The sequence below is a fragment of the Rana temporaria genome, chromosome 2 (genome assembly GCF_905171775.1).
Source record: "Rana temporaria chromosome 2, aRanTem1.1, whole genome shotgun sequence".
NCBI classification, from domain to species: Eukaryota; Metazoa; Chordata; class Amphibia; order Anura; family Ranidae; genus Rana; species Rana temporaria.
The window spans coordinates 201,439,505-201,465,435 of record NC_053490.1 but is presented as its reverse complement, the minus strand read 5'-3'; the positions used below and the strand labels follow the sequence as shown (position 1 = coordinate 201,465,435).

The 25,931-nt window shown below is 41.0% G+C and overlaps 1 protein-coding gene across 7 annotated transcripts in view; it reads right to left on the bottom strand.

Moving 5' to 3' along the window:
• MCF2L (MCF.2 cell line derived transforming sequence like) overlaps positions 1 to 25,931 on the bottom strand; it is a 358,322-nt gene that overhangs the window by 5,598 nt on the left and 326,793 nt on the right. For 5 of the 7 annotated variants that reach the window (XM_040336236.1, XM_040336235.1, XM_040336240.1 and 2 more), the window contains 15 exons: positions 25,317 to 25,432; positions 23,048 to 23,117; positions 22,456 to 22,548; positions 22,282 to 22,374; positions 21,750 to 21,875; positions 20,271 to 20,492; positions 18,607 to 18,699; positions 15,666 to 15,744; positions 15,412 to 15,478; positions 11,071 to 11,186; positions 10,746 to 10,838; positions 7,918 to 7,992; positions 4,084 to 4,211; positions 1,717 to 1,829; positions 69 to 172 (listed from right to left, as the gene is read on the bottom strand). In XM_040336236.1, coding sequence (XP_040192170.1) covers positions 69 to 172; positions 1,717 to 1,829; positions 4,084 to 4,211; positions 7,918 to 7,992; positions 10,746 to 10,838; positions 11,071 to 11,186; positions 15,412 to 15,478; positions 15,666 to 15,744; positions 18,607 to 18,699; positions 20,271 to 20,492; positions 21,750 to 21,875; positions 22,282 to 22,374; positions 22,456 to 22,548; positions 23,048 to 23,117; positions 25,317 to 25,432 — 1,588 coding nt within the window. The remainder of the gene's footprint in view (positions 1 to 68; positions 173 to 1,716; positions 1,830 to 4,083; positions 4,212 to 7,917; positions 7,993 to 10,745; positions 10,839 to 11,070; positions 11,187 to 15,411; positions 15,479 to 15,665; positions 15,745 to 18,606; positions 18,700 to 20,270; positions 20,493 to 21,749; positions 21,876 to 22,281; positions 22,375 to 22,455; positions 22,549 to 23,047; positions 23,118 to 25,316; positions 25,433 to 25,931) is intronic. The other 2 variants (XM_040336239.1, XM_040336241.1) reach the window with 2 other exon arrangements.

The window sequence follows — 25,931 nt, the reverse complement described above, 5'->3', positions numbered from 1 at the left end:
AGATGTATTATCACCACCACTTAAAAAAACAATCCACACAAAGCAAGTCTGACTATGCAGGAGCTCACCTGAACTGCTAAGAGAATGCACTGACTTGGAAGTTCCAATAAGAGTCATTAGGTTGCTGGCAGGCACTATTCCTTCTTTGTTGGTACTTAGATTCTTTACAATCCTGCATAATTTTCAGTAACAAAAAAAAACATAAACAGCACCTTTATTCACTGCACATGCAAATCAGGCATTAAATGTTATTCTATACTGCAATATTCCCTGATGCTGGATCCCATCTGAAAACTATACAGCTTTTCCCTTTGTGTCCTGCTAGGTGCTGAAGTAAACGGTTGGATGGCACTATCAAACTTTTAACATGGGTCTTTTATTAAAACCTCAAAACAGGTGGGCCCGGATTCACGTACCTCGGTGCATAGTTATGCCGGCGTAGCGCGGAGGGGCGAGCACAGTATTCACAAAGCACTTGCTCCCAACGTTGCGCCAGCGTAACGTAAAATCGTCGGCGTAAGCCGGCCTAATTCAAAGTAGGTGGGCGTGATCCATTTAAATAAAGCGTGATCCCATGCAAATGATGGGCCGAACGAACGGTGCATGCGCTGTCCCGTGGAAGCATCCCAGTGCGAATGCTCAGAATCAAGTCCAAAATACTCCATAAGATACGTCGAATCACTGCCTACGACGTGACGTAACCTACGCCCAGCCCTATTCACGTACTACTACGCAAACTACGTAAAATACAACGGTTGTACGACTTGCGAAAACCGCGTATATGAATGCGCCGGGTGCAAGTACCTTCGTGAATCGGCGTATCTCCCTCATTTGCATATTTGAATCGTAAATCAATGGAAGCGCCCCTTGCGGCCAGCGTAAATATGTGCCGACGATACGACGGCGTAGGAAACTTACGTCGGTCGGATGAAGCCTAATTTCAGGCGTATCTAGTTCTATGGGCACGGCGCATAGATACGACGGTGCACATTTACACTTACGCGGCGTATCTCGAGATACGTCGGCGTAAGTGCTACGTGAATCCGGGCCGTAATGATCACACAATAACATGTAGAATTCCTTTGCTAGGGAATCACTTTGCATTGGCAAAGGAATCATGCATGGGGGCTGAAAACAATGGTTTGTGACCTTATTTGATGTTTGAATAAAAGATTTAATGTTCACATGAAAAAGATCTAATCTTCACATGAAGAGATGCACTGGTACCAGAATAATAACTGCATACAGTACAGTTCCTGACAAAATTGCAACTTCTAACTGAACTCCCTGCTGTGGCCAATTCTACATAGACCTGTGTAACTTGCCCCAACAGCAAGGTCATTCAACATCCTAACCACAACAGATGTTACAAATGAATGTACGATGCCCTTAGTATACAACAAATCTCATCTAAAAAAGGGGAGTAAAGAGGTTGCCCCCTTTTATTCATATGAGTATTCCAAGAATAGATGATCTGAAGATTTTTTGTTCATGCATTTTCCACACATCAGAAGCATACATATTTTTATTTTTACTTCTCTGACTCAGTAGCCACTATAGAGTTGTGCTGAAAATTGGTCACTATAGTAAATTCTGAAATTGGATTACACTATACAATTTGATATAACACACACACACACACAAAGTACTAGGTCTTATCAGCATTCCTAGTGTATACTGTATTGTGAAGGCAACAAGACACTATGCACTCCTTACCACATTCCCTCCTCTTCTTCTCGTATAAGCTGAACTGTATCTCCACTTTTCACTAGAAGCTCTTCTGAACCACTCTTTCCATAGTCAGCCACTACTGTATATTTCCCAGGGCACTGGAAAAACAAAAAGGAGATTACACTTACAAGTAGTTCTTAGCTACAGAAGTATTAAATGAGTATACTTCTCGTTGAGATAAAATAGTGTGTATTACTTTCATTTGTATCTGTTCTGCAAAAAATCACCAAGATTTCGCTACTCTCAGGAATGGCTAAAGCCTAGTACACACCAATAGGCTTTTCCTTAAAAAAAAAAAAACCTGACAGCTCAGATCGGAGCCACAGTGTTAACTATCCAATATTAGTATAGCTATCTCCCCTGCTGAACTATTGTGTTCCGACAGGGGACAGTCTCCCCACCAGAACACTCCGATCAGCACTCTCAGCCATTGGCTGAGAGCATGATCGTGAGTTGGTCTTCATACCTTTTTCATTAATTTCCACAGAAGCTGAATGGCCAGCTTCTGTCAGAACCGGCTGCAGTAGACGGGCCGAATGTTGGCTGCTTTCTATTCTATTCAGCCTGTGTGTACTAGGCATTAAGGTAGCTTTCACTATCAATAGAGACGAGTAGTTTAGGGTAGCTTTAGAAATAATTGTTTACCATTACTAGGTAGCAAAAATTTGCTTTTGTGCAATCTCCAGCGAGCACATAAATAGTAAATTTACACTTTATTATTGAGCTATACTAGCCAAGTCCTTGTTGGTTATTAAAAAAAAACATTTTTGTGCTGTGACTTAATGAATTTGTTTGCAACATTCATTTCTAATGTCCCTGTTATTGCATTTTACATTGTGACCTACAGTATGCAGATAACCATTAGCTGGCTAAGTTCAGTGGATTTCCCAAATAATCGCTAAGGTCTTCATTTCTGTTCAGCCAAAAAAATCATGCATGGGTGTGGAAATAGCTGTAGTTGTGAGTTACATCTTCAAATAGCCATCTCATGTCTATGACTTGCCTTGGGTATATCTTGGGATGACTGCCAGGCAATTTTAACAGTTTTGGATTGATTGGTTGATAATTGCCAATACAGTAGTAACAGGGGAAAATGGCGCAATAAGTGCAGTGTGTACATAATTGTCTAAGCAGAACAGAAAATATGAATTTCAAGGCCACCCAAGCCTCTGTCTCAAGCACTGAGCTTGGGTGGCCTTGAAAATGCATAGCTGCTCCCCCTGACATTCAGAAGACATCACTTCTGGTCTGTTCAACATCCCACAAGAAGCTCTCTAACATCATATTTGTTTCCACTTCCTCATTTAAGCGGTTATCCAGCCTGACGTCCAGACTTCCCAGGCTGCAAGTTGTAGGAAGAGGCCTCCTATCCCAGATGCATGAGAAGCTGTCGGCTCACAGATTACATGTAAAAAGTGTAATTTTTTTACAAGCATTTACAAGCATTTCTCAATTTACAAGCATTTTACAATTTACAAGCATTTCTCAGTACAATTAATGTTGCACTTAGTTTGGTGCCCCCCTTTCCCCGGTGTGTTTTCTTGGCGCTGCAGATTTATCCATCCACCCAGTATTCCTATCCTGGTCTGAGGTTCGCTGTTATAAGATTGTCTAGCGAAAGCCCCTACTATGTGTTGAGCCTGACTTTAAAACAACTGCACTTTTTTTTTTCTTACTTGCAAGGCAAAGGCATAATGTGCTAATATGCATTGCATACTAGCACATTATGTGAAACTTACCTCAAAATGAAGCCTTCCAGCAATGCGATCACATCGCTGGAGACGGTGTCCATCTTCACCCAGTCTTCCTTCCGGGTTTGCGGACTCCGGCTCTGTGACTGGCCGCAGCCGCAATGACTTGACTCCAGCACATGCGTGCAGGAGCCACCGTTCACGGCACTGGTGGCCGTTCCTTCAGAGCGCATGTGCAAGTGATGTCACTGACTGCATGTCATGTAAGCATCTCCTAAACAGTACACATTTAAGAGATATTTACACTAAAATTCAGCAGAGGAAGTTTACTTCTTCTTTAAGTGTCACAATGTGAGTTGCCATTTGTCCTTTCACCACAGTAAATATGTTAATATACTACACTCAGATTGCGCACTGCTGTTCTTTTTATTTAATAATTACTAATACTATAGAAACCATCAGAGCTCAGATATTATTCTTCATCCAGTAGTATTAATTTATTAAAATTATAGATCATACATGACCTAACATGATAAGCTCACGTCTAATGCAATGTACAATTTCCTAAAGTCATATTATTAGAATGAAATTAAAAAAAAGTACATAAAAAACACTGTCAATAGTGTTTTTTAACTTTACGTAAATAGTTTATGGCACTTACCAACTTTTTATCCACTGTTTCACCACCTTCTTCCTCAGCATCAGAAGAATTCATTGGATCTTCCCCACTAGACCATCCATCATTATTTTCTTCTGAGGCGTCCATTGATTGGGATGTTCTGTTCCAACCTAATGATGATATATGCGAATGAGTGTGATAACTTTATGAGTGACAAGTCTAATTGGTACGGTGTCCATTTTAGGCTTTTCCTCAATAAGCTCTGACTCCAAATCCCATCCCACTCCTTCAACACTTGACCAAGTTAGCCATCTTCTAAACTGAAGTAACATGCCTTAGTCATCCTCTAAATGCCTGCTTTTATTTGTCCTAGACCAGTCAACCTACAAACATTTATCCCTTGGATTACAGTCCTCCAAACACAGATGTGCTTTAATGCAAATATTCAAAAGCCATAAGTCATGATTCTTCTTCCTAAAAACAGAATTGTCCTGAAAAAAGAAAGGACAACTGTACTTTCAGTTAAAGAACAGTTATCATTCTTTTATGTTCCCTCTAAAAAGAAGCTGCTCTGTCTGAACTCCTCGAACAACTTCTGCACAGTCAGATCCCATCTTCTCCATCGTGAAACCAACCCATAGAAGTCTCTGGATATTGACTAGCCTCAGAATGTTCTGTGTTCCTGGATATTAAAAGCCACCTATGTACTTCCACATGGTTAAATCAAAATGTAAAAAACAATACGTAGCCTTGGCCTTGTTAAAGTAAAAAGCAGCTCTTATTGCAATACTCTTCTTCTCTCTGGTTCTGCCACCTGCAGTTTCACTGCTCTGAGGTCCAGAACTGGTCTTCTGGTTTATATGACACCTAGGGTCATTCCATCCACTTCCTGTATGCCTCTGGGTATTAAGGACATCCTTCCTAGAGGTATGCAATCAAGCCAGCCTGGGCTCAAAAGGAAAATGCTGCAGAGAACAGCACCATATCATTATAGAGCTCCATTCTCTGGAGCATTCAAGACCTGCCTATTGTCCGACTAAGAAGTGGTGAAAAAGGAGCTGTGGTATCAAATGGCTGGACCAAAGACCCAAGTAAATATGGTATGTATTCAATATTTTTTTCTTAATTAAGCGTACCCCAAGGGGATAGACAGTAAATCCTGGAATTAGGACATAAGACAGTCAGCCCTGTTACTTAAAAATAATATTAAAGCAATACTAAAGGTTTTTGATTTTGTTTTGTTTTTTGGTGAAGGGACATGTTGGACAATTTTTCATCAATCGGCAGCTGCAGCCGCTGATCAGTCTACGCAGAATATAATGTCCTGGCAGAGGGTATTGCTCCATCCATTCCTTTGTGTGAATAGAGGAATCCATTGGTTAATTTCCTTGCAGCCCTATGGCTGAGCAAAATAAACAGTGTATGGCTAGCTTTAATCCGATTTCTGTGCCTGTTTGTTTGGATGAGACTGCCTGCAAAGGAATATTCTGAAATGGACACCATATATCGCGTCAAGGCAGTAAAAAGCAAAAAAACTCTCATCAATCAGAAGTTTATGCTTCTGATTGATGATGCCATTTTTTTCACATCCTTGATGCTATACAGCCCATACAAGTATACAGCTGATACAGAGTTCATAAATGAAAAAGAGCCCCATGATATCCAACAATTATTGTCACCTACCATACCCACAATGAGCTATTAAGAATTGAGGTATTTGTAAGTTTGATAGCCTTCTCAAGCAAATAAAGATCTGATGAAAATAATGCTTCTACTGGTGTATATTTAAGGAAAGAGTCAAGTATTTTTATTTAGGGTCACAGATGAGTCCCCCAAGGCAATAGGCCCGCTGGTTAAATCTAAGTGTTTTGTATCTTTAATAGAAATTAGCACCTTCAGAATTTATCTATCTAAATATGTCTATTAGGGATACAGTATATTAAATTACAAAGATCATATAGGTCACTTTAGTGCATTGTAACCACACTATGTGCACTGCAAACAAATCCAAATGCATGCCAGAAAAAGAAGCACTCTTTATGCACTTCAAAAACAAGCACACATATTTTTTTTCCAATACCTCTTCGACGGCTGTCTGCTGAGGTCAAGTAAGATGTACTAAGCCATTTGGACTTCGTCAGTGGGAGAATGGCACATGTATCTGTGAAAGAGCTGGTTATAAATTCTATCATTCTAATAATTCTTAAAGGGATGGGAGATTGATAAATACTGATTTTACCCAAGTAATATTGCTGCAAATGAAAACATAGTTCTAGCTCAGCAAAAGTGCACAACCAGTTGTTTTTGGGTTCACAAGTCCTAAAAAATACCCGCTAATAGAAATTAATGTTCTTGAAATTATAGCGTGACATGAGTTGTAAACAGATTATGGATACTTATACATACAAATTTAGAATGTTTATTTTAGGGCTCATTTACACTGTTGTGCTTAAAAGCACAAACTTGCTTTCTGCATGCATTTTTCATGGAGGAGAGAGTATATTTTGTGTGGTTCCAGATATGTGCATTTTTAGTAAATCTCTCCCTCTAGTCTAAACAAAATCAACCCTCGTAGCACAACTATAATGGTTCTCCACACCTGCAACTTTACACAAGTAGCAGCAGTCTATACCTATTTGTCAAGGCTGGCAGACTGTGAGCACAGACTTTGACAGCAATGACTTCAGGCAGATCATGCAGCAAAAAATACAATTACAAAAGCTGAGGTATGGGGTGCAATTAAAAGTTACATTACTAGAAGGAGAACATCTGGGGGTGGGGGGGGGCTTAGCAGATGTGCAATTATTTTTTTAATCACATTTCAAATTGATTGACTTGTGTATAACCAGTCTGCCCATACATAGACTAAAGAACACCCAGTCCCTGCCGAACTGGCCAAATTTTGATCCCTGTATGGTCAGCTTAAAAACGTAAAGATCAGAACTGTGCCATTGAAAATAAAAAAACAAAACTCTCAGTTAATTTTAACGTGTATCTAAAGCCAAAACTTTAATACAAGGTAGAAAAGGATTGTTTTTTGTAATATATATATCTGTGTTCTATTTGAGAGATTTTCACCTTTACTGCCTGTCCTGCAAACAAAAAATTAAGCGAGAGGTAATCTCTCCAAAGTGAGGGGAATATCCCCTCTGAGGCCCCATACACAAGACCGAGTTTCTCGGCAGAATTCAGCCAGAAACTCGATCGGAGCTGGATTCTGCCGAGAAACTCGGTCGTGTGTACACTTTTCAGCGAGGAAGCCGACGAGGAACTCGTCGGGCCGAATAGAGAACATGTTCTCTATTTCCTCGTTTTTCAATGAGGAAAGTCGGCCCGCCGAGATCCTCGGCGGCTTCCACACTGAACTCGACGAGGAACTCGATGTGTTTGGCACGTCGAGTTCCTCGGACGTGTGATACGGGGCCTTAGACATTACTGGAAGAGGTGCCCCCTTTAAAAGATTTTCCATCTATTCTTGAAAAGGACAAATAGAGAGAGCATCTCCTGGGTGGAGACAGATAGCAGTATAATACCCGACAGAGGTGCTAACCCCTCACTACTAAAAACAAAGTTTTAACTTAAGATACACTATGAAACCTTCATCTAGGAACAAATCACAAAGCTGAATATGCCCAATTTTAACATTAAGGCTCATATTTGACTAATCCATTTTTAAGATTACAATTCCTCCATGTACTCTACAATTGAGCAATTCAAAAATAACATATGCCCCAGTATAAATAGTAATGGTTTGTAATACACATACACAATCACATTTTCAAACACTGAAATAACCCATATTTCTGCTACTCGTGATTTCATGTGCCACATTCATGCAGTAATAATCTGAAGGATGAAACAATTGAATCACTCTACCTCTTAAACCAAATGGAGTTGGGTCACTCTTTACTTCATGGCGTTTAGTTTTTTTGTCAGGGCTGGTAGGGGAAGCTGCAGAAGGATGAAGAGGAAAAAACAGAGAAATACAGGTATTGAAGGTCTGGAGAGGATAGGGTGATCAATGTCAACAGTTACCTTTGAGTTTATCATGGGATGATTGATAGGTTTCAGTTTAAAATTTCAGTAGCGTGGTCGGCAAGTCAACATCTATGCAGTTATCACTGCCACAGTATAGTCTTTATCTACTCTATATTATTTCCCTGTTATATAGGAAACTCAAAAGCACCTCACTTGTTCCAAATCCACTTAAAAAAAATAAAAAAGCACCCAAAGACGACCAAAAATTGTATCTTAAGAGTTTTAGAACTTGCTCAAAATTTTAAATAGATCATTAACTTCTGGAATATAACAATTTCCATCTTAAAAGAGGTTGTATCCTAACGACTATAACACCAATTTACCAAGTCAAATGACTATCCAGTTTAGATACAGATCTATAGATATATATATAAACGTCACTAAACATCCAGTAAATGAGTATTTGTGTAAAGTGACACATCCAGCTGCTAGAAAACATGGTTTAAACAGCTGAACAAAGGTCAATATGTTGAAATCTGCAAATAGATTTTTTTTTTATGTTTCAAGTTATGTACAGTACTGTGGAGTTTTGAGATAAAAGTTGCTTTGCAGATGTATTATATACAATGTCACACTATTCTAATGTATGAAAATAGAATGTGCTGGTAAATACTTAGTAGCAAACCTTACTATTCCACATTTTGTATTCATACTATTATGTTTATTTGACTTAATGTAATGGCAGCGTCATTAAGAAAGTGCAAATATTGCACAAGTATTTCAAGTACGGAATGTATATTTGTTGATACATTGTAAACTAGTCTACCCTCAACCCTTTTACTTCATAAAGAGCAGAACTCAGAGGCTTAATGAAAATAAGTTATTTAGCAGTGCTTATTGCTACAATGCTGATACAGCCTGGACTTTTATTGACAAGAAGTAAAAGCACAAGCAGGAAACAGGTCAAACATTATAATCTTTACTGGACTGCAGTTTCCTTAGAGTTGATGATGATGTTTCCGATAGGGACTAAAAACTGGTGCTTTTAATTACTTATTGCTAAAATCAACACGGCAGAATATCATTCCAAAAAAACTCAAAGGCAGCAAGTTATAACACAATTTTTAATGGTGAAGTTGTTAGCGAAAGAAACGTGAATCATATTAGTGGATTACTAATACATTTACAAAGAATGGTTAGAAAAAAGACCATTTTGCACAAGATCAGTATTAGTAGAAAAAGAATAAAAGTAACTGGTCTTTCTCTGTTTCCATACTATGAACCTTTTGTGTCACTATAAGTTTGTTATGGCTGTGACAATCTGAACTGACCATTAAAGGGGTTGTAAAGGTAAAAAAATAAAAATTCCCTAAATAGCTTCCTTTACCTTAGTGCAGTCCTCCTTCACTTACCTCATCATTCCATTTTGCTTTTAAATGTCCTTATTTCTTCTGAGAAATCCTCACTTCCTGTTCTTCTGTCTGTAACTACACACAGTAATGCAAAGCTTTCTCCCTGGTGTGGAGAAAGCCTCTTGGGGGGGGGGGGGAGCAGGCAAGTCAGGACACTCTCTACTTTGCAGATAGAGAAAGGAGCTGTGTGTTAGTGGGCGTCCTGACACTCCTGCTTGCCCCCTCCCCCTCAAGAGGCTTTCTCCACACCAGGGAGAAAACCTTGCATTACGGTGTGTAGTTACAGACAGAAGAACAGGAAGTCAAGATTTCTCAGAAGAAATAAGGACATTTAAAAGCAAAATCGAAGGATGAGGTAAGTGAAGGAGGACTGCACTGAGGTAAAGGAAGCTATTTAGGGGGAAAAAAATTACCTTTACAACCCCTTTAATATGAAAAATTGCAGCGTTGCACATAGCAACAAACCAGGTATTCTACTTCCAAAGTATGTTAATAAATGAAACCTGACTTGTTGCTAAATACTGCATTGACAATTTACTTCCTTGCCTTTAATCCACAAAAGAATGACCCAGGAGGTGCAGAAACGTGGCCTATTGACTCATCTAATATGCAAATGACAACACGCGCTGGAGTTTTCCATAGTGACTTCACTGTTTTACAAAATATAACTGGCCCAAAAATACATAGCCTGTTCATAGTTTATTTTACCCAAAACAAAACAGCTTCCTCTTTTCACTCTGAAATTGGATATTTTTTTGCTTTGGACAACACAGAGAATTTCTATTCTGATAATTTAGGTACTATGGTGTTCTGTCTTTGCAAACTCTACATTGTGTGACAGGTGACAAGGAATGAAATATCATATAAAATGGTGATTGCATTGTTATCAAATGTAAGGGGTGGTTGTCATACCAAATCTGACACCATGCATGAGCATTTCTAGAGCTCACCACCCATCGTGTTAAAACAACTCTGATTATAAAAGTATCCTTCCAAGTCTTCTTAAGAAAAGGGAATAGTCTTTTGTTTCAATATCTATATGTAGCCAGAACCTGGTTCCAAAAATCATGTCCGGCAAAAAGCACAGGACAAGATCAGAGCAGTTATAGCTCTCAATTCTTCTCCTTTCCGGTCTGCAGCCATCCAGATTTTCACCATAGCTAAATACACTTATGCATACTCCATGTAGTGACATAGTCCCTTTTGGCCAATCTTGCTAATGCTATGTATTTGTTTCTGAGGTTAAAACAAATGCAGAGGTCAGAAGGTGGAAGAGAGTAGATTAGTGAAAAGTATTGGCTGGTGTTAGGTTACCTTTCTGAGTTTTGAGGTTAGGGAAACCCTGCAAAGTGAAGCGCTTTTTTGAAACTGCAGAAGATTCTGAGGTAGGGCTAGAAATTGTGCCATCTAGAAACAAGAAAGACACAGAAGACAAAAGAAATAGACCTGTGTGGGACACATACATGCATACAGTGCAGCAGAGAAGGAAGAATACAAGAAGCACCAGCATGCTAAGGAAGATAGTAGGTCCATATGTATATGCAGTGACATACTGGCACTTCCCACCTAAACCGTAATTTCTCTACTTTTTCTAAATGGTAGGATCCTCAAGGCACAGACCATAAGACTTTCAACTTACCTTTACTTTTCTCAAGGTACTTTGGTAAAGTCACTACAGTGGATTCGGGACTTATTAAGGGCTCAGTTTTTCTCTCTTCCAGTTTTTTAATCTTTCCCGATTTACTTCTCGAAGGACTGAAATCAAAGAAACACTTATCTCAGAACTCATGTCAAAATATCATCTGAAAAAAAAAAAAAGCATACCAACAAATCTAGTTTATAAGCAATAGACACAATATGCTCAGTTACCATAGCAATAGGCAACAAAGAAGGAGTCCACATAACTATGAACAATTTATTTTCCTGATACATATTTATGGAGAATAACAATTGGCAGTTTTGCTAGAAACATTCTTACCATAGGGACCTTTGGTCACAGTAACAAGTTATGTGCGTTAGTGTGATATGATGATGATGCCATTTATTTTGAATGTCACCCAGTGGAGTATCACCCAGTGTGCAAGTGTGTGGGGCATATGGACTCCAAAGGGAAGGGGGGCCCACTGTTCCCTGTCACACACTGCACACCAGTTTCCACAAGAACGCCAATCCCCCCATCCCAGCACCGATCCTCTGTGGCTCCGCTCAAGCTTCCCAATTCTCCTTCTCTCCCTCCCCTTCCCGCCTTTGGGTGCTGTAGAGGGAGCCAAATGGAGATTTACCTCCGAAAATAGCCCTCCTGTAATGGAACCCTCCCCTCACAGATCCTCTGGGCCCCCTCCTGGGAGAGCTTCTGGCCTGCTTCCCTCCCTCCCCCTCCCATCCACTACAGCTGCTGCTGGGGCAGGAGATTGGTTCCATGTGGATTGAGGGGGGGAGTGGTTGGTAAACATACCAGCCCCTTTCTAAATGAACACAGTAAGCAATCCTTCCCCGTCTCCAAAAAAAAAAGACAGCTGCAGGGTCTATTTAAATCATTGATGTGTCACCCCCCCCCCCCCATAAGTATAAAAATATTAAAAATAACATAGTAAGACCTCGTTCATACAGGGCATACTACCTGCAGGGGGATGCATATGTGTTCTGTGCATCTCTGCACAGGCAGTCCCACTGATGTAAATTGGGAAGCAGAGGCTGCATGGACACAGGTGCAGCACTTGATCTAACATCTGTGTGGTTGTGGGTGCATGTTCCTGAACTCGTACCGTCTGCATTTGGAGCTCATATTTCAATTTAGGAGTAGCGAATGTAATGCATGGAACACATGTGTATCCCTGTGCACATAATCATGGCCCTAGAAAGTGTTTACACTTTAGTATACCCCATGTGGATGAGGCGTTAGTAGAAATTTACCAGGATATTTTAAAGTTATGTTGTGGTTATGTGTGCTAAGATTTTAGTGCATTTTTAGTAAAAACAGTAATTTGACAAATATTTGCCAAACTATTGGGGGGCCTAAAAATCAACTATGGTTGGTATTGTACTTGGAAACAGACTGACATTGGATGGATTCTACAGTGAGACAGATTGACCTTTGGGGGGGGGGTTATACTGGGGGACAGACTCATCTGGCGTAATTATACTGGGGAGGGATTATACTGGGAGACAGATTGACCTGGGGGGGATTGTACTGAGGACAGACTGACCTGAGGGGAAGGACTATACTGGGGGACAGACTGATCTGAGGGCGGTTGTACTGAAGGACAGACTGCCCTTGTTTTATTTGACCATGTCCCTTAAGCCCTGCCTAATATTAATGCAATTTGATCATACCCACTGTGAAGCGCGACTCTTCTACTTGATTAGCTCAAAGGTAATCCAAGTATTTTACAGTCCTAACAACCACCATACCCACTCATCACTGTGGCGCACTAAGCACACCATATTTATTTTTTTCAAGCAGTGGGGCCCAACAGTGCACACATGCCCACTGATTTCAATAAAATGCCCCTGATGTCATACCAATGCATCCGTTTCATTGCACCCTACAATTCAGGGCAACACAGTAGTTTGTTGTCCTGTGCTGCATTACCAGAAAAATGGACATGTCTGATTCTGTCTGGACACACTGGAGTGTTGTCAGCACATTCAAAATTAATAGAATTAATGCAAAGCACATTAAAGCGTTTGTTAACCCCCCAAAAAAACAAAGAACATGTTCCTTTAAAGCAGTGGTTCTCAACCTGGGGGTCAAATGATGATTTGCTAGGGGTCACTGAATCCTGGGCTGTTCCTGGAGCCCTCGGCCGCCCACTCAGCCGATTCGCATCCGCCCATTCAGTTTACGGTATGGCTGACCCTATCTCCTGATTTTGGCATAGGTGTCGCTGCTACCAGACACCACAAAGTCTAAGACATCGTGAATCCGGAGACACAGCGGGTAACACTACCTGTGATTAGAGTTGCCATTAAAAGTCCCCACTACAGTTCTCAGATGAGCAGATGACCTTGATCAAGAGCACCTAAGTTGACTGATCAGAACTCCCCTCCAGCGCTGCCATTGATCCTATTAACCCCACCCCCGGCTCCCCCCCCCCACCAAGGGGTAAGAGAAGTAATACAAATAGAGAATACATGGAAGGGAGAGAAAAAGAGGGGCAACAAAGAAAAAGGGAGCGAAAGACGGCTAGAGAGAGGGATGGGGCGGGGGAAAGAAAGAAGAACAAAGAAAAAGGGGTACATCCTCAAATGTACCATAAGGGGTTTTAATACTGTACGAGTGGAAGGGACTCAGGGAGCGCTAAATGGTCGTGGGTTAGAAGCGCAAATTACTTGTCTTGCCTTGGGTGCTGACAACACATGCTACAAAAATTATTTTACTGTTAGGCCTCGTACAGACGAGCGGACATGTCCGATGAAAACGGTCCGTGGACCGTTTTCATCGGACTTGTCTGCTAGCAGATTTTGGTCTGATGGTTGTACACACCATCAAACCAAAATCCCCGCGGACAGACAGCGCGGTGACGTGGCGGCGACATGCGCGAACCTGGAAGTTCAATGCTTCCACGCTTGCGTCGAATCACTTTGACGCCATGCGCGGGTTCTCGGGCCAGCGGACATGTCCGATGAGTCGTACTGACCATCGGACATGTCCGACGGACAGGCTTCCAGCGGACATGTTTCTTAGCATGCTAAGAAACATTTGTCTGCTGGAAACCTGTCCGGTCGTCCGGAAAATTGTCCGGTTGGGCCTACACACGACCGAACATGTCTGCTGAAACTGGTCCGCAGACCAGTTTCAGCAGACATGTTCGGTCGTGTGTACGAGGCCTCAGGGGTCCCCACAACTTGGGAAATTTTATCAGGGGGTCACGGCACTAGAAGGTTGAGAACCACTGCTTTAAAGCATGTTATACGGCACAGTGCTTGTGCTGTATCATTTGGACCCCTCCATCATCTGAAATACCTGGCTGATCCTGCCAGTTTCTACCTGTGTCCTGTACTTTGACCATGATATATCAGAGCTGCTGAGCCCTGACACCGTTGTCAGTGTACGTGCCTCTGTCATACACTGCTATCTGCAGCTTTTCTGTGTCTCCCTCTGTCCTCCTCTTTCCCTCCCTGCCTGCCATCTCTCACTATCGCTGATCTGCTCCTCTCTCCACCGTTTCAAAACTAAATGATCTGTATATCATCCCCTCTGTCAGATAAAAGATGAGTTCTAGTGCCTGTGCTTTATTAAAAAAAAAAAAAAAAAAAAAAAGATTTCTACCTGTTTTAACAGTGTCTTCCAGCAATCACATGACTCCAGGCTCTCTGCTCCTCTACTCCCCTCCCTCCTAGCTGATTTCAGAAGGGGAATCTTGGGCCCCGTCCGCTTGAGATATCAGATGGGGAGAGCAGAGAGCCTGGAGCCCTCTTATTGCTTGAAGAAATTGTTAAAACAGGTAGACATCGTTTCATTTTTTATAAAGCACAGGCACTAGGATGCAGCTTTTTATCTGACAGAGGGGATGATAAAAAGACGAGATAGTGGCTTAACAACCACTTTAACTTGTAAAATAATGTGTCAGTTTTAATGCACAAAATGTAATTCCAAACTAGCCATATTTCAACTTGTTTTACTTTTGCTACAATCTGTCAAAGATGCTGTCAAATGAGGGTGTTGGGAGACTATTTGGAATTCCAAATGTGTTTGATCATATACTCATACTGTATGCATGAATGTGACAAGGCCAAGCTTCTACTCGAAAGGTGCTCTGGGAAAACTTTAGCATTATTTCAGTTGTCACATTCCAATAGCATTTATCAAACATTAGCATTTCTTGATTCCCAGACATCCATTTAACTTAAAAAGATGCAAGTGTTTTCAGCAGTATAAATACCTGGTTACCTGCAAAGGTCTCAACATATGGGAATGGAGTACCCTAGCTGTGGTAAAAGGAATGTGGACATGGTTGATGATGTGTTCCCTGCTCACCTGGTGCTAGACTGAGTTGGTAGGGGAGAACTTTTGGTCTGCTCAACAGACTTGTGCTGGCTGGCTTCTGAAAACACACCAAACACACATTTATATCAGTTAAGTAAAAAAAAATTATGTGCAATAAAAGCTACAGAAAAGTAAATACAGTTAAGGCAACATTAAATTAGAGATTGTAATAAAATGTAAAAGCAACTACTTGCAAAAAACAAGTAGAAATTGGCAATAAGCAGAAAAAAAAGTGAGGAATTTACCTATGCATGCTTGTAGCTGGCTGGTCAACACCTTTCTAATTTCATTTACCCAAGTAGCTTTTATTTCAGGTGTTGGAGCCTGTCAAAAATATTGACATATGATAGAATTATTAGACAGACTCATTTAAATGCATCTTCCAAACAGCATTATCTAAAGTCTCACACATGGCATACAGTAAACCATTAAACCTAGACAAATATAATTTGGGATTTACTAAAACTGGAGAGTACAAAATCTGGTGCAGCTCTGTATAGAAACCAATCAGCTTCCAGGTGTTTTTGTCAAAGCCTAAAGTCGATTGGCCACCATGGACAGCTGCACCAGATTTTGCACTCTCCAGTTTTAGTAAATCAACCCCTACATGCATAAAGTTATACACCCAATTGTACAAACTCCTGTCTTAAAATTTTAGCACTTACTGTATACTTCCATATTAGGAATACAATGCAGTCTCAAAATTTAAAAAAACTGTCATATTACGTCCCAACACTAGCCAAACTTTTTAGGGGTTTAGATAAAGCAAGAGGGTTAGAACTTCCGTCACATTTTTTTATTCTCATCGGTCTCTCTATTAGGAAGACTTGCCTCACCACCTGTTAGGACAGAAAGTAATGAGAACGTTCTCAAACCAGGACACAGACATAAATAAAAACACATTTTTAGTAGAGTGGGGAAAGTTACAACTTTAAGGCCTCGTACGCACGGACGGACTGTCCGCTGAAAACGGTCCACCGGACCGTTTTCAGTGGACATGTCCGCCCGGAGATTTCGGTCTGATGGTTGTACACACCATCAAACAGAAATCCGCGCGTACACGATACGCGGTGACGTGGCCGTGCCGTCGCCGCGACGATGACGCTGCGACATTCAATGCTTCCACGCATGCGTCGAATCACTTCGACGCATGCGAGGGCTTTCGGCCGATCGGACATGTCCGGTGAGTCTGTACAGACGACCGAACATGTCCGACTGACAGGCTTCCAGCGGACATGTTTCTTAGCATGCTAAGAAACATTTGTCCACTGGAAACCTGTCCGATCCCCCGGAAAATTGTCCGGTCGGACGTACAGACGACCGAACATGTCCGCTGAATCTGGTCAGCGGACCAGTTTCAGCGGACATGTTCGGTCGTGTGTACGGGGCCTAATACGCTTTTATTGCGGTCTGTTCTTTCCTTCCCATGTGATTATTTTATACACAACTGTTTTAAACAAATCATTTTTTATACACAGTAATGCACTAAACAGTATCTCTTCAACCAGTGCAATCTGCAGGCTGGAGAAACGTTTACAAACAAAATGCTAGGGATCACTGTGATTGGCTGTCATTGTGGTCAACATGCAGATTGGTTCCTTTTCTTTAACTTGAGACCTGTACCTGTAATCGACAGCTCAGTCTCAGGACTAGGAGCATACACAGATGTGCACCACCTATTCACAGCTGTACTATAGTGTAACATTCCAACAGCATAGGAAACAGAGTATGAAAACATTAATTTACAAACTGCAGATGCCAAGCAGTTACTGCATGATGATTTTGCTCTATGGCAATAGTGCTGTAGCAGTCTATGTAGTCTACATTTGCTTCCCCACTTAAGGACCATGCCTCTTTCTGAGATTTGGGGTTTACAAGTTAAAAACAGTTTTATTTGCTAGAAAATTACTTTGAACGCCGAAACATTTTTATATATACTGTATATATATATATATATATATATATATATATATATATATATATATATATATATATATATATATATATATATATATATATATATATATATATATATATATATATATATTCCAAACACCCTAGAGAATAAAATGGCGGTCTTTGCAATACTTTGTCATACCGTATTTGCGCAGCGGTCTTACAAGCGTGCATTTTTTTGGAAAAAGTACACTTTTTTGAATAAAAAAATAAAACGGTAAAGTTAACCCAATTTTTTTGTATATTGTGAAAAATAATGTTACACTGAGTAAATTGATACCCAACATGTCACGCTTCAAAATTGCCCCCGCTCCATAGGCGACGTTTAAAGAAATCTACAGGATGCATGTTTTGAGTTACAGAGGAGGTCTACCGATTGTGGCGATACCTCACATGTGTGGTTTCAACACCGTTTTCATATGTGGCACTGCTCACGTATGCGTTCGCTTCTGCTCGCGAGCTCAGCGGGACGCGGCACGTTTAAAAATTGTAAAAAAAAAAATCTTATTTATTTCTCCTTTTATTTTATTTTTTTACACTGTTCTTTTAAAAAAAAATCACTTTTATTCCTATTTCAATTAATTTAATTGTAATAGAAAAAAAGCATGACAAGACCTCTTAAATATGAGATCTGGGGTTAAAAAGACCTCAGATCTCATATTTACAATAAAATGCAATAACAAATAAAATACATTTTTTTTATGTTGAAGGGCACCAGAGGACTCTCTCCTGCCGCTGATAAAAGTGATCTTGCGGCGAATCCGCCACAGAGACCACTTTTATCTGAGGAGGATTTGAGGGGTTATGGTTGCTAGCTGCTGCCATCACCATAGTATTCCTCTTCAAAGTACCAACGTATTCATGACGGTGGGCGATCCGGAAGTGGTTAACATAACAAGTTGAACAAATCATCATGTTTTTCACAAGGATTGTGTTTAATACTTAGAAAAGGTCTTCTCACCTAAGCTACCCAAATGGTTAAAATTTAATTAGTACTCCATATCTCAATTACATTAACCTCTGTGTCCTGGTTGTATTATTCTGTATTTACCTTTGCATAGACACTGAAGGTTTCCTAGAGAATTTTATGGGTCTGATATGGGGCCCAAGAACTGCAAATTTATAGTGTGGGGGTTCATACTTCTGGATCATGATCAGGGGATCAAGGAGTGCAGTTCATATTTAAAGTTTCTAATGAAACATTAGTAACAGAAAGCAAAATAACATTACCTGAGCAATGTAAACTTCTTCTCTTAAATTGTAAGAGATTTCAAATTTTTTGTTGTCTCCCTTTACATACTCTGTTATTCCAACATTTGACATCTAGGAAACAAGAAAGAAAGTTGAAGCGTTTTAGTAATCAGACAGATAGATGCAGATACTTTCATGATTTCCAAAGGAATAATTAAAGATTACCTTTGGCATTACAAATAACATTATACCTCAATTTAAAGGGGTTGTAAACCCTCAAGGTTTTTTATTCTATGCATTAAGATGAAAAACCTTCTATGGTACTGCAGCCCCCCAAGCCCCCGATCGAACCGGGAACGAGTACACCAGCACTAGCTGGTGTCTTGTGTCCTGATTGGATAGATTAATAGCAGCGCAGCCATTGGCTGCCACTGCTGTCAAACAAATCCAATGACACGGCACTGGGGGGCAGAGCCGAGTCCTGCATTCTGTGTGAATGGACACAGATGCAGGACTTGGGAGCGTGCCAACACGGTTGTCCACCAAGGAGATTGTTTCTCCAACATGGACACTTGATGCGGGGAGGAGCCACCAGCACTGCTGATGGACCCCAGAAGAGGAGGATGGGGGCACTGAAGGCAAGTATGACATGTTTGTCATTTAAAAAAAAACAAGAAAACAAGGGTTTACATCCCCTTTGCCATTTAAACAAGGAATTTTGTTGTGTCAAACTTGAACAAGAGTGGAGAACAAGATACCGCTCAGGTGTGGTATGTAAATAATTACTCACCCTTGCTGACCCTGGCTTGCTGCCACAGTGACATGCAAGTGAGAAGAAAACTGGTCACACAATTGCAATCCAATAAAACATCCTTTATTCTTCAAGCATGGCACAATAGCACAGGATATGTCAACTATAACCTGTTTCACACATAGGAGTGCTTAATCATAACGTTATGATTAAGCACTCCTACATGTGAAACATGTCAACTGTAACCTATTCTGCGCTATTGTCCCATGCTTGAAGAAAAAATAAAGTTTCATTGAATTACAATTGCGGTGTGTGACCAGTTTTCTTCTCATCTGCAAACTTGAACAAGATAAAAGAATATTTCTTTGTAATTCAGTTTGCTTAACCACTTCCAGCCCAAGGACATTATATGACATGCTTGATTTTTCAGTGGGAATATCTGAATAATGCATGCAGCTACAGGCATAATTCAGATATCCTCGTTTTGAGCCGGCGATTCTGTGTGCCATAAGAATGATCACAGCGGCAGTTCCGCCGCTTGATTGTTCTTACAGGAGACAGGAGGGGACATCCCCCACCTCCCGCCAACATCCGTTGCTTTTCCGGGCTCTCCCGTGCCATTGGGGACCAGGAAAAAGAATCGGTCGCTCCGGGTGATGACGATAGAGATTTCCGGTGACCAGATAGTCACCAGTCCTCTCTATGACCGCCGAAGGCCCGGGCGTGGTGTTATGACGTCACATTTGGGGCCACAATTGTAAACAAAGCCACAATCGCGGCTGGTAAGCATGAGAAAAATGACTTGGGCTACTTAACAAAATATTTGCCTATGACATACAAGCATTTATTAAAATAGTTGTATACTAAAAAAAAAATCTAATCATCACTATTAACATGCTCTGACGTGTTATATCTTTGCATGGTCATAATAGTGCAGAGAAAACAGACTTACATTTAAGGAATGTTTGAAGCTATAAGAGGGGGCCTTCTCATAGCCCTCCCCATTCTCTTCCCTCTTCTTGCAGAACAGTACAGCCTTCTCATGCAGAAACAAGTGTCTCTGCATTGGTTTAAACCTTGCCAGGTCCTTTACTTTGGAATGGCCTTTTTTATGCTCAGTCCAGACACTGAAAGAGCCTTGCATCAAAAGTTTCCCAAGATCATTCAAGTTTCCCTGGAATTAACATTGGGTATTGATGATTATTTACCAAGGACAACATACATTTGTAACATTTTAAGTTAATATGATTGCAAATTACCAAGATGGAATAAACTGAAGATGGAAATAAAGAGTCAATCCTGCCACACGTGCTACTTTATATTTCCTTTCAGATGATAAAGAAATTTAAATTGAACTGAACTTAACATTGTTCCAAAAGCTGCAATTGCCAGTATCATTCATTGCTTTGCTTTTCTTTCTCCTCAGCATCAGCCCCAAATCCTAAGGCTTCGCTGCAGAAATATTGCTGCTCTTCAGGCAGGCACAACTGTGTCTGTACAGCGATCAAACATGACTTGCCCTCCTTAGAAAGCCTTGCTGATTGGTGCACTATTGTGCTGACATGTTGGATTGCTGTCCAAATACAGCAATTGCTTTACAGTTCATAAGTGGCTCTGGATGGGCATGACTACCCACTGGGCATAGCTGGGTTGTGTTGGACCTTTCTAAAATATATTGCTATTACCTAACTTAGACTCTGTAGCCCGGATTCACAAAGCACTTATGCCGACGTATCGCGAGATACGCTGCGTAAGTGTAAATATGCGCCGTCGTATCTGTGCGCCGTGCCCACAAAACGAGATACGCCTGAAAATAGGCTTCATCCGACCAACGTAACTTTCCTACGCCAGCGTATCGTGGGCGCATATTTACGCTGGCCGCAAGTGGTGCTCCCATTGATTTCCAATTCACGTATGCAAATGAGGGAGATACGACAATTCACGAACGTACTTGCGCATCGGCGCATAATATACGCGGTTTGCGTAAGTCGTATGTCCGGTGTAAAGTTATGCCCCATAAAGCAGGTGTAAGTCAGCAGCATCCATGCAAATGGCTGCACCAGGGAACACAGCCATCGCATTTTACGTTGTTTACGTAGTACGTGAATATGGCTAGGTGTAGGTTACGTTCACGTCGTAGGCAGTGATTCAACGTATCTTAGGGAGTAGTTTCGACGTGATTCTGAGCATGCGCACTGGGAAACGTCCACGGGACGGCGCATGCGCAAAATATTTTTGTTTCACATTTGTCACGATTATTTCTGTGGCGTTGTTGCCAGCAGCTTGCACTTATATATTTTGCCTGTGCAATAATCCTTTTGTTTAGAGTGTTTAACTCTACCTATGCCTAAAATACTTAAAGCTGCAGTGAAAAGTTAAGGTTCTAAAGTTTGTTTAACCAAATGAGTAATAGTAAAATGTAACCACTTGCCTCATAACCAGTGATGGCTATCTGGTGCATGGAGTCGTTGACAGCCTTGAGTATACCAAGAATAGAAGCCAAAGCTTCCTGCAGATCTTCAGCTCCTTCACAGTTCTTACTGTACTTCAGCATTTCCTGAATGAAAAAAGTTTTATATTGTTAATACATGCCAAATCACAGACATTTTCCATTTGTCTTGGTAAACAAACAAGTCACCTGATCTGAGTAGAAGACAGAATATTTTCAGATAAGTATCTTGTGCTGGACGTTTTGCTTAGAAAAATCAGTAAGCTTTGCAAAGACGAAGTATTGGGACATCTTTCTTTTCTTCTTTTTTTTTTAGATACATTTTAAAAAAGTTTTTAATATTTTATTTTATAAATTACATGTTAAAGTTGAATACTTCATTGTGTACTCAACTTAAAAAATAAAAGTCATAAATCGTTACATTGTTTCTTACAAATATGACAAATTGTTACTGCAGGTCTCCATCCCTTCGCACATTACACAACACAGCAAGCTTAGTTTCAGTAACATCTACCTTTAGTAAAAGCTGGTACTTTGTTATCCTCTGTACAGGCTTTAGTAAATAAGAGTCCAGACTAAGCTTGTGATCGAGCTTCCTCTGACATTCCTGCAACCACAAAAAATTATTAGGTTGTGCCATGAGTTTAAATCTGATTTACAAGGCTAAAGTAAAGTACTTAATGGTAACCTGGAAAAAAGCTGCATCTGAGCACTGACGCCACAGACTCTCTGACCTGGGCTTGTTCTGGCAGTACTTCTCATATATCTGGAAATCTTCCATCTGCATAGGAGAAAACAGTGTTTTTTTCGTTTGATACCTCTGTTTAATTGGTACATTAAAAGGAATCCATCAGGAGAGAAAAATAGAGGGTGCCATTGCTAAACCCTGTTTTTGAGAATGTTTTTTTCATGACTGCCTTGCTAAAACTTTGGGTAAAATGCTGTCTGGGTTCCTAACCTGAAAAAACTATATAGAGAGAAGTAGTCCTGACACTTACTCGCTCGTTTACATCATACTTTTTCTGGGTATGTGGCTCAAAAGTACTGAAGTTAGACACAGTTAGGCATCTTGCATTTTCAGGAGGAGGCCAATAATCGCAGTCCTCACACAGCTTTCATCACAGCCATTTTAAACAAACAACCTAATTTTCTTAAGTTTTTGTGTTCACTTGAATGCAGAATTGTTTATTCCTGGGTCACAAATATTCATTTGTGAATAAATTGTCATTTGCAAGTGTCCATATTAAAGTTGTCAGTCTATCGGCAAGTTAAATGCTTACCCTTTCCAGAAAACATCTCCCTACTAGCTCCGGAAAGTCAATGTAGGTTTCCAATTCTCTCAAAAATATCCTAACAAGAAAATGTAAAGTCAGTACTGGATTAACAATAAAGGTTCATACATGCTTCTTTTGCTATAAATTAGTAAATGGTCAAAATCTGGCATTTATTTAGGAAAAAAATAGTTTCTGAACACCTGAAAATTAGAAAATGTTAAAATGCTATTTTTTTTTATAGTGGAAACATGCATAGTTCACATGTATTTGAAGTGCAAAAAAATGACCCAAACTTTGGGTTAATATTTATGTTTAAAATAATTGCTAGTAGTAGCACTTTACATTTTAACATGTTTCATCTACCTTTTTTTTGTATTGGAATAAATATAGAGATTTGTAATCTAGCAAACTTCAGGCGCTCTCAGTGGCTCAGTGCCTCTATTTTGTCTGTAAACTGTTGAAACACCTGCCACACATGGAGTGCATTGTATTAAATGAGGTGGTCACTTCAGTGATTTAACATTGAGGAGGCTCTGCAAACCACATAGCAGGAAGCATATCTGCATATGTAACCAGACAATATGGGTCCTCTTCTGTACATATATAATTTTAAACTATACATAGGCAAACTGTTTTTCAAATATTAACATATTCCACATACAGTTTGTCATGATCAGGGGTCAGGCTTAGAGATCAGTAGCTATAGCAGTAGAGGGACGACCACCGACCAGCAGGACTGGTATACAGGCAGGTCACCCTGGCAAATAATGCAGGCTCATCTGAGGTGCGGAGTCTAAGTACTAGCCGGTGTTCACCAGAGCTCCTGATGGTGAAGATGGATTTAGCTGTGTGTTAGTACTAGGGCTGCAACAGATCACAGGTGATCCGTGATCCGAACGGGTCACCCCCTTCGGATCGGCACACACTATAACCTGCGGATTTCTGCGGCTCTGGAGCTAGGCCGAAGCCGCGGCCTTTCCTAACGTTATGGCCACGGCTCCGGAGGTAGGCCGAAGCCGCGACCTTTCCTAATGTTATGGCCGCGGCTTCGGCCTACCTGCGGAGCCGTGGCCATATTGTTAGGAAAGGCCGCGGCTCCGGACCTGCGGCCATCTTGGTACACCCGGCAGCAGCCCTCCTTCTCTGTTTACAGTCACAGAGGAGGAGGAGCCTGCACTCGTGGCCGTGGGACACACCGCTGGAAGTGACTCTGTACTACCTGAGGGGGGCTGTCTTGCCTGAGGGGGGGGCTGTCTTGCCTGAGGGGGGGCTGTCTTGCCTGAGGGGGGGGGGCTGTCTTGCCTGAGGGTATGTGGATATTACAGTGGGGGGGGGTGTGGATATTACAGTGGGGGGATGTGGATATTACAGTGGGGGGGGTGTGGATATTACAGTGGGGGGGAGAGAGAGATGTGGATATTACAGTGGGGGGGGGGGAGAGATGTGGATATTACAGTGGGGGGGGAGAGATGTGGATATAACAGTGAGGGGGGAGAGATGTGGATATTACAGTGGGGGAGGGAGAGATGTGGATATTACAGTGGGGGGAATTTTTTTTTTTTTTTTTTTTTTTGCCGATCCGAAAAATGATCCGATGCGAGGAACGATCCGAACCGTGAGTTTTTTGATCCGTTGCACCCCTAGTTAGTACCAGGTCGCAGTCCTCAGGATCGCCCCACCAGAAGGTGTGCAACCCGGGGTCCAGTAGCAGATAAGGTTCAACCAGAAGCATAGTCAGTAAACAAGCCAAAGGTCGGTAACAAGTAGTTGCAGCTTGGGATCAAGCTGAAGCGTAGTTGAGGAGCAAGCCAAGGGTCAGTAATGAGTAGTAGTAAAGAAAAGGCAGCAAGAAAGAAAGTGAGATACTGGCTGGAGAGAGCACAATATTCTGGCAAACAGGAAGCACAGAGACATGGCTTAAATCATGAAGGTTAAGAGCGGAGCAAAAGGTTCAGCAGAAGTCAAGGCACAAGGCAGGGTTGTCCAATGGATCAAAACAGTGTACTGTCTGGCATCTCAGGTAGCTCCGTGAGAAGAGTCGATGCCAGGCACAGCAGAGGTCCCAGGTTCAAGTCCGGGCCCTGACACAAATATTAACTGGTAGCTGATGTATTTTATTTAGAAAACCTCTGAAGACACTAAACTTTCCCTTGAACAAAGCTGCAGAGAATGTACAACATGCTTGTGATGTATTTCTGATGGTTACTTACAATGTATTAGCTTCCACAATGGAAGGTTAGGGCAACATCTAGAAAGTGTAAAGTAAAAGGCTGACCTGTTATGAAAGTGGTAGATCTCTTCCATATTGCCAAACAAGACATCCTTCTTATTGTGAAGCATTGGAGAAAGCAGGTGCATTACTAAGGGACTCTCCATTTCAGCAGCATAGCCCTTAAGATTAAAAAAAAAAAAAAACACAATTTGTTAATATTGTACTCCAAGCAAATTGTTTCAGAAATTGTGTTTTGCAGATAATAAAAAAATTATCCATTTGACACAGTTATTTTTATGTGATTGTGTTTGGGACAAAATAAACCTAAAGAGAAGACTATGATTGAATAAATAGGAGCCTAATAAGACAATAGAATCTAAAAGAAATGTCTCTTTCTTGTTTTAAAGCCTGTGGGCCAGATCCACGTAGATAGGCGTAATTTTAAGCGGGCGTAGCGTATCGTAGTTACACTACGCCGCCGCAACTTTGAGAGGCAAGTGCTGTATTCACAAAGCACAAAGCACTTGCGTCTAAAGTTACAGCGGCGTAAGCGCGCCTAAATCAAATGAGGAACAGGGGGGCGTGCTCAGTATCATGTCGAATTTTCAAATTAAATTACGTCCGCTCAATGCCGAGACGACGTGAACGTAACTTACGCAAAGCCCTATTCGCGAACGT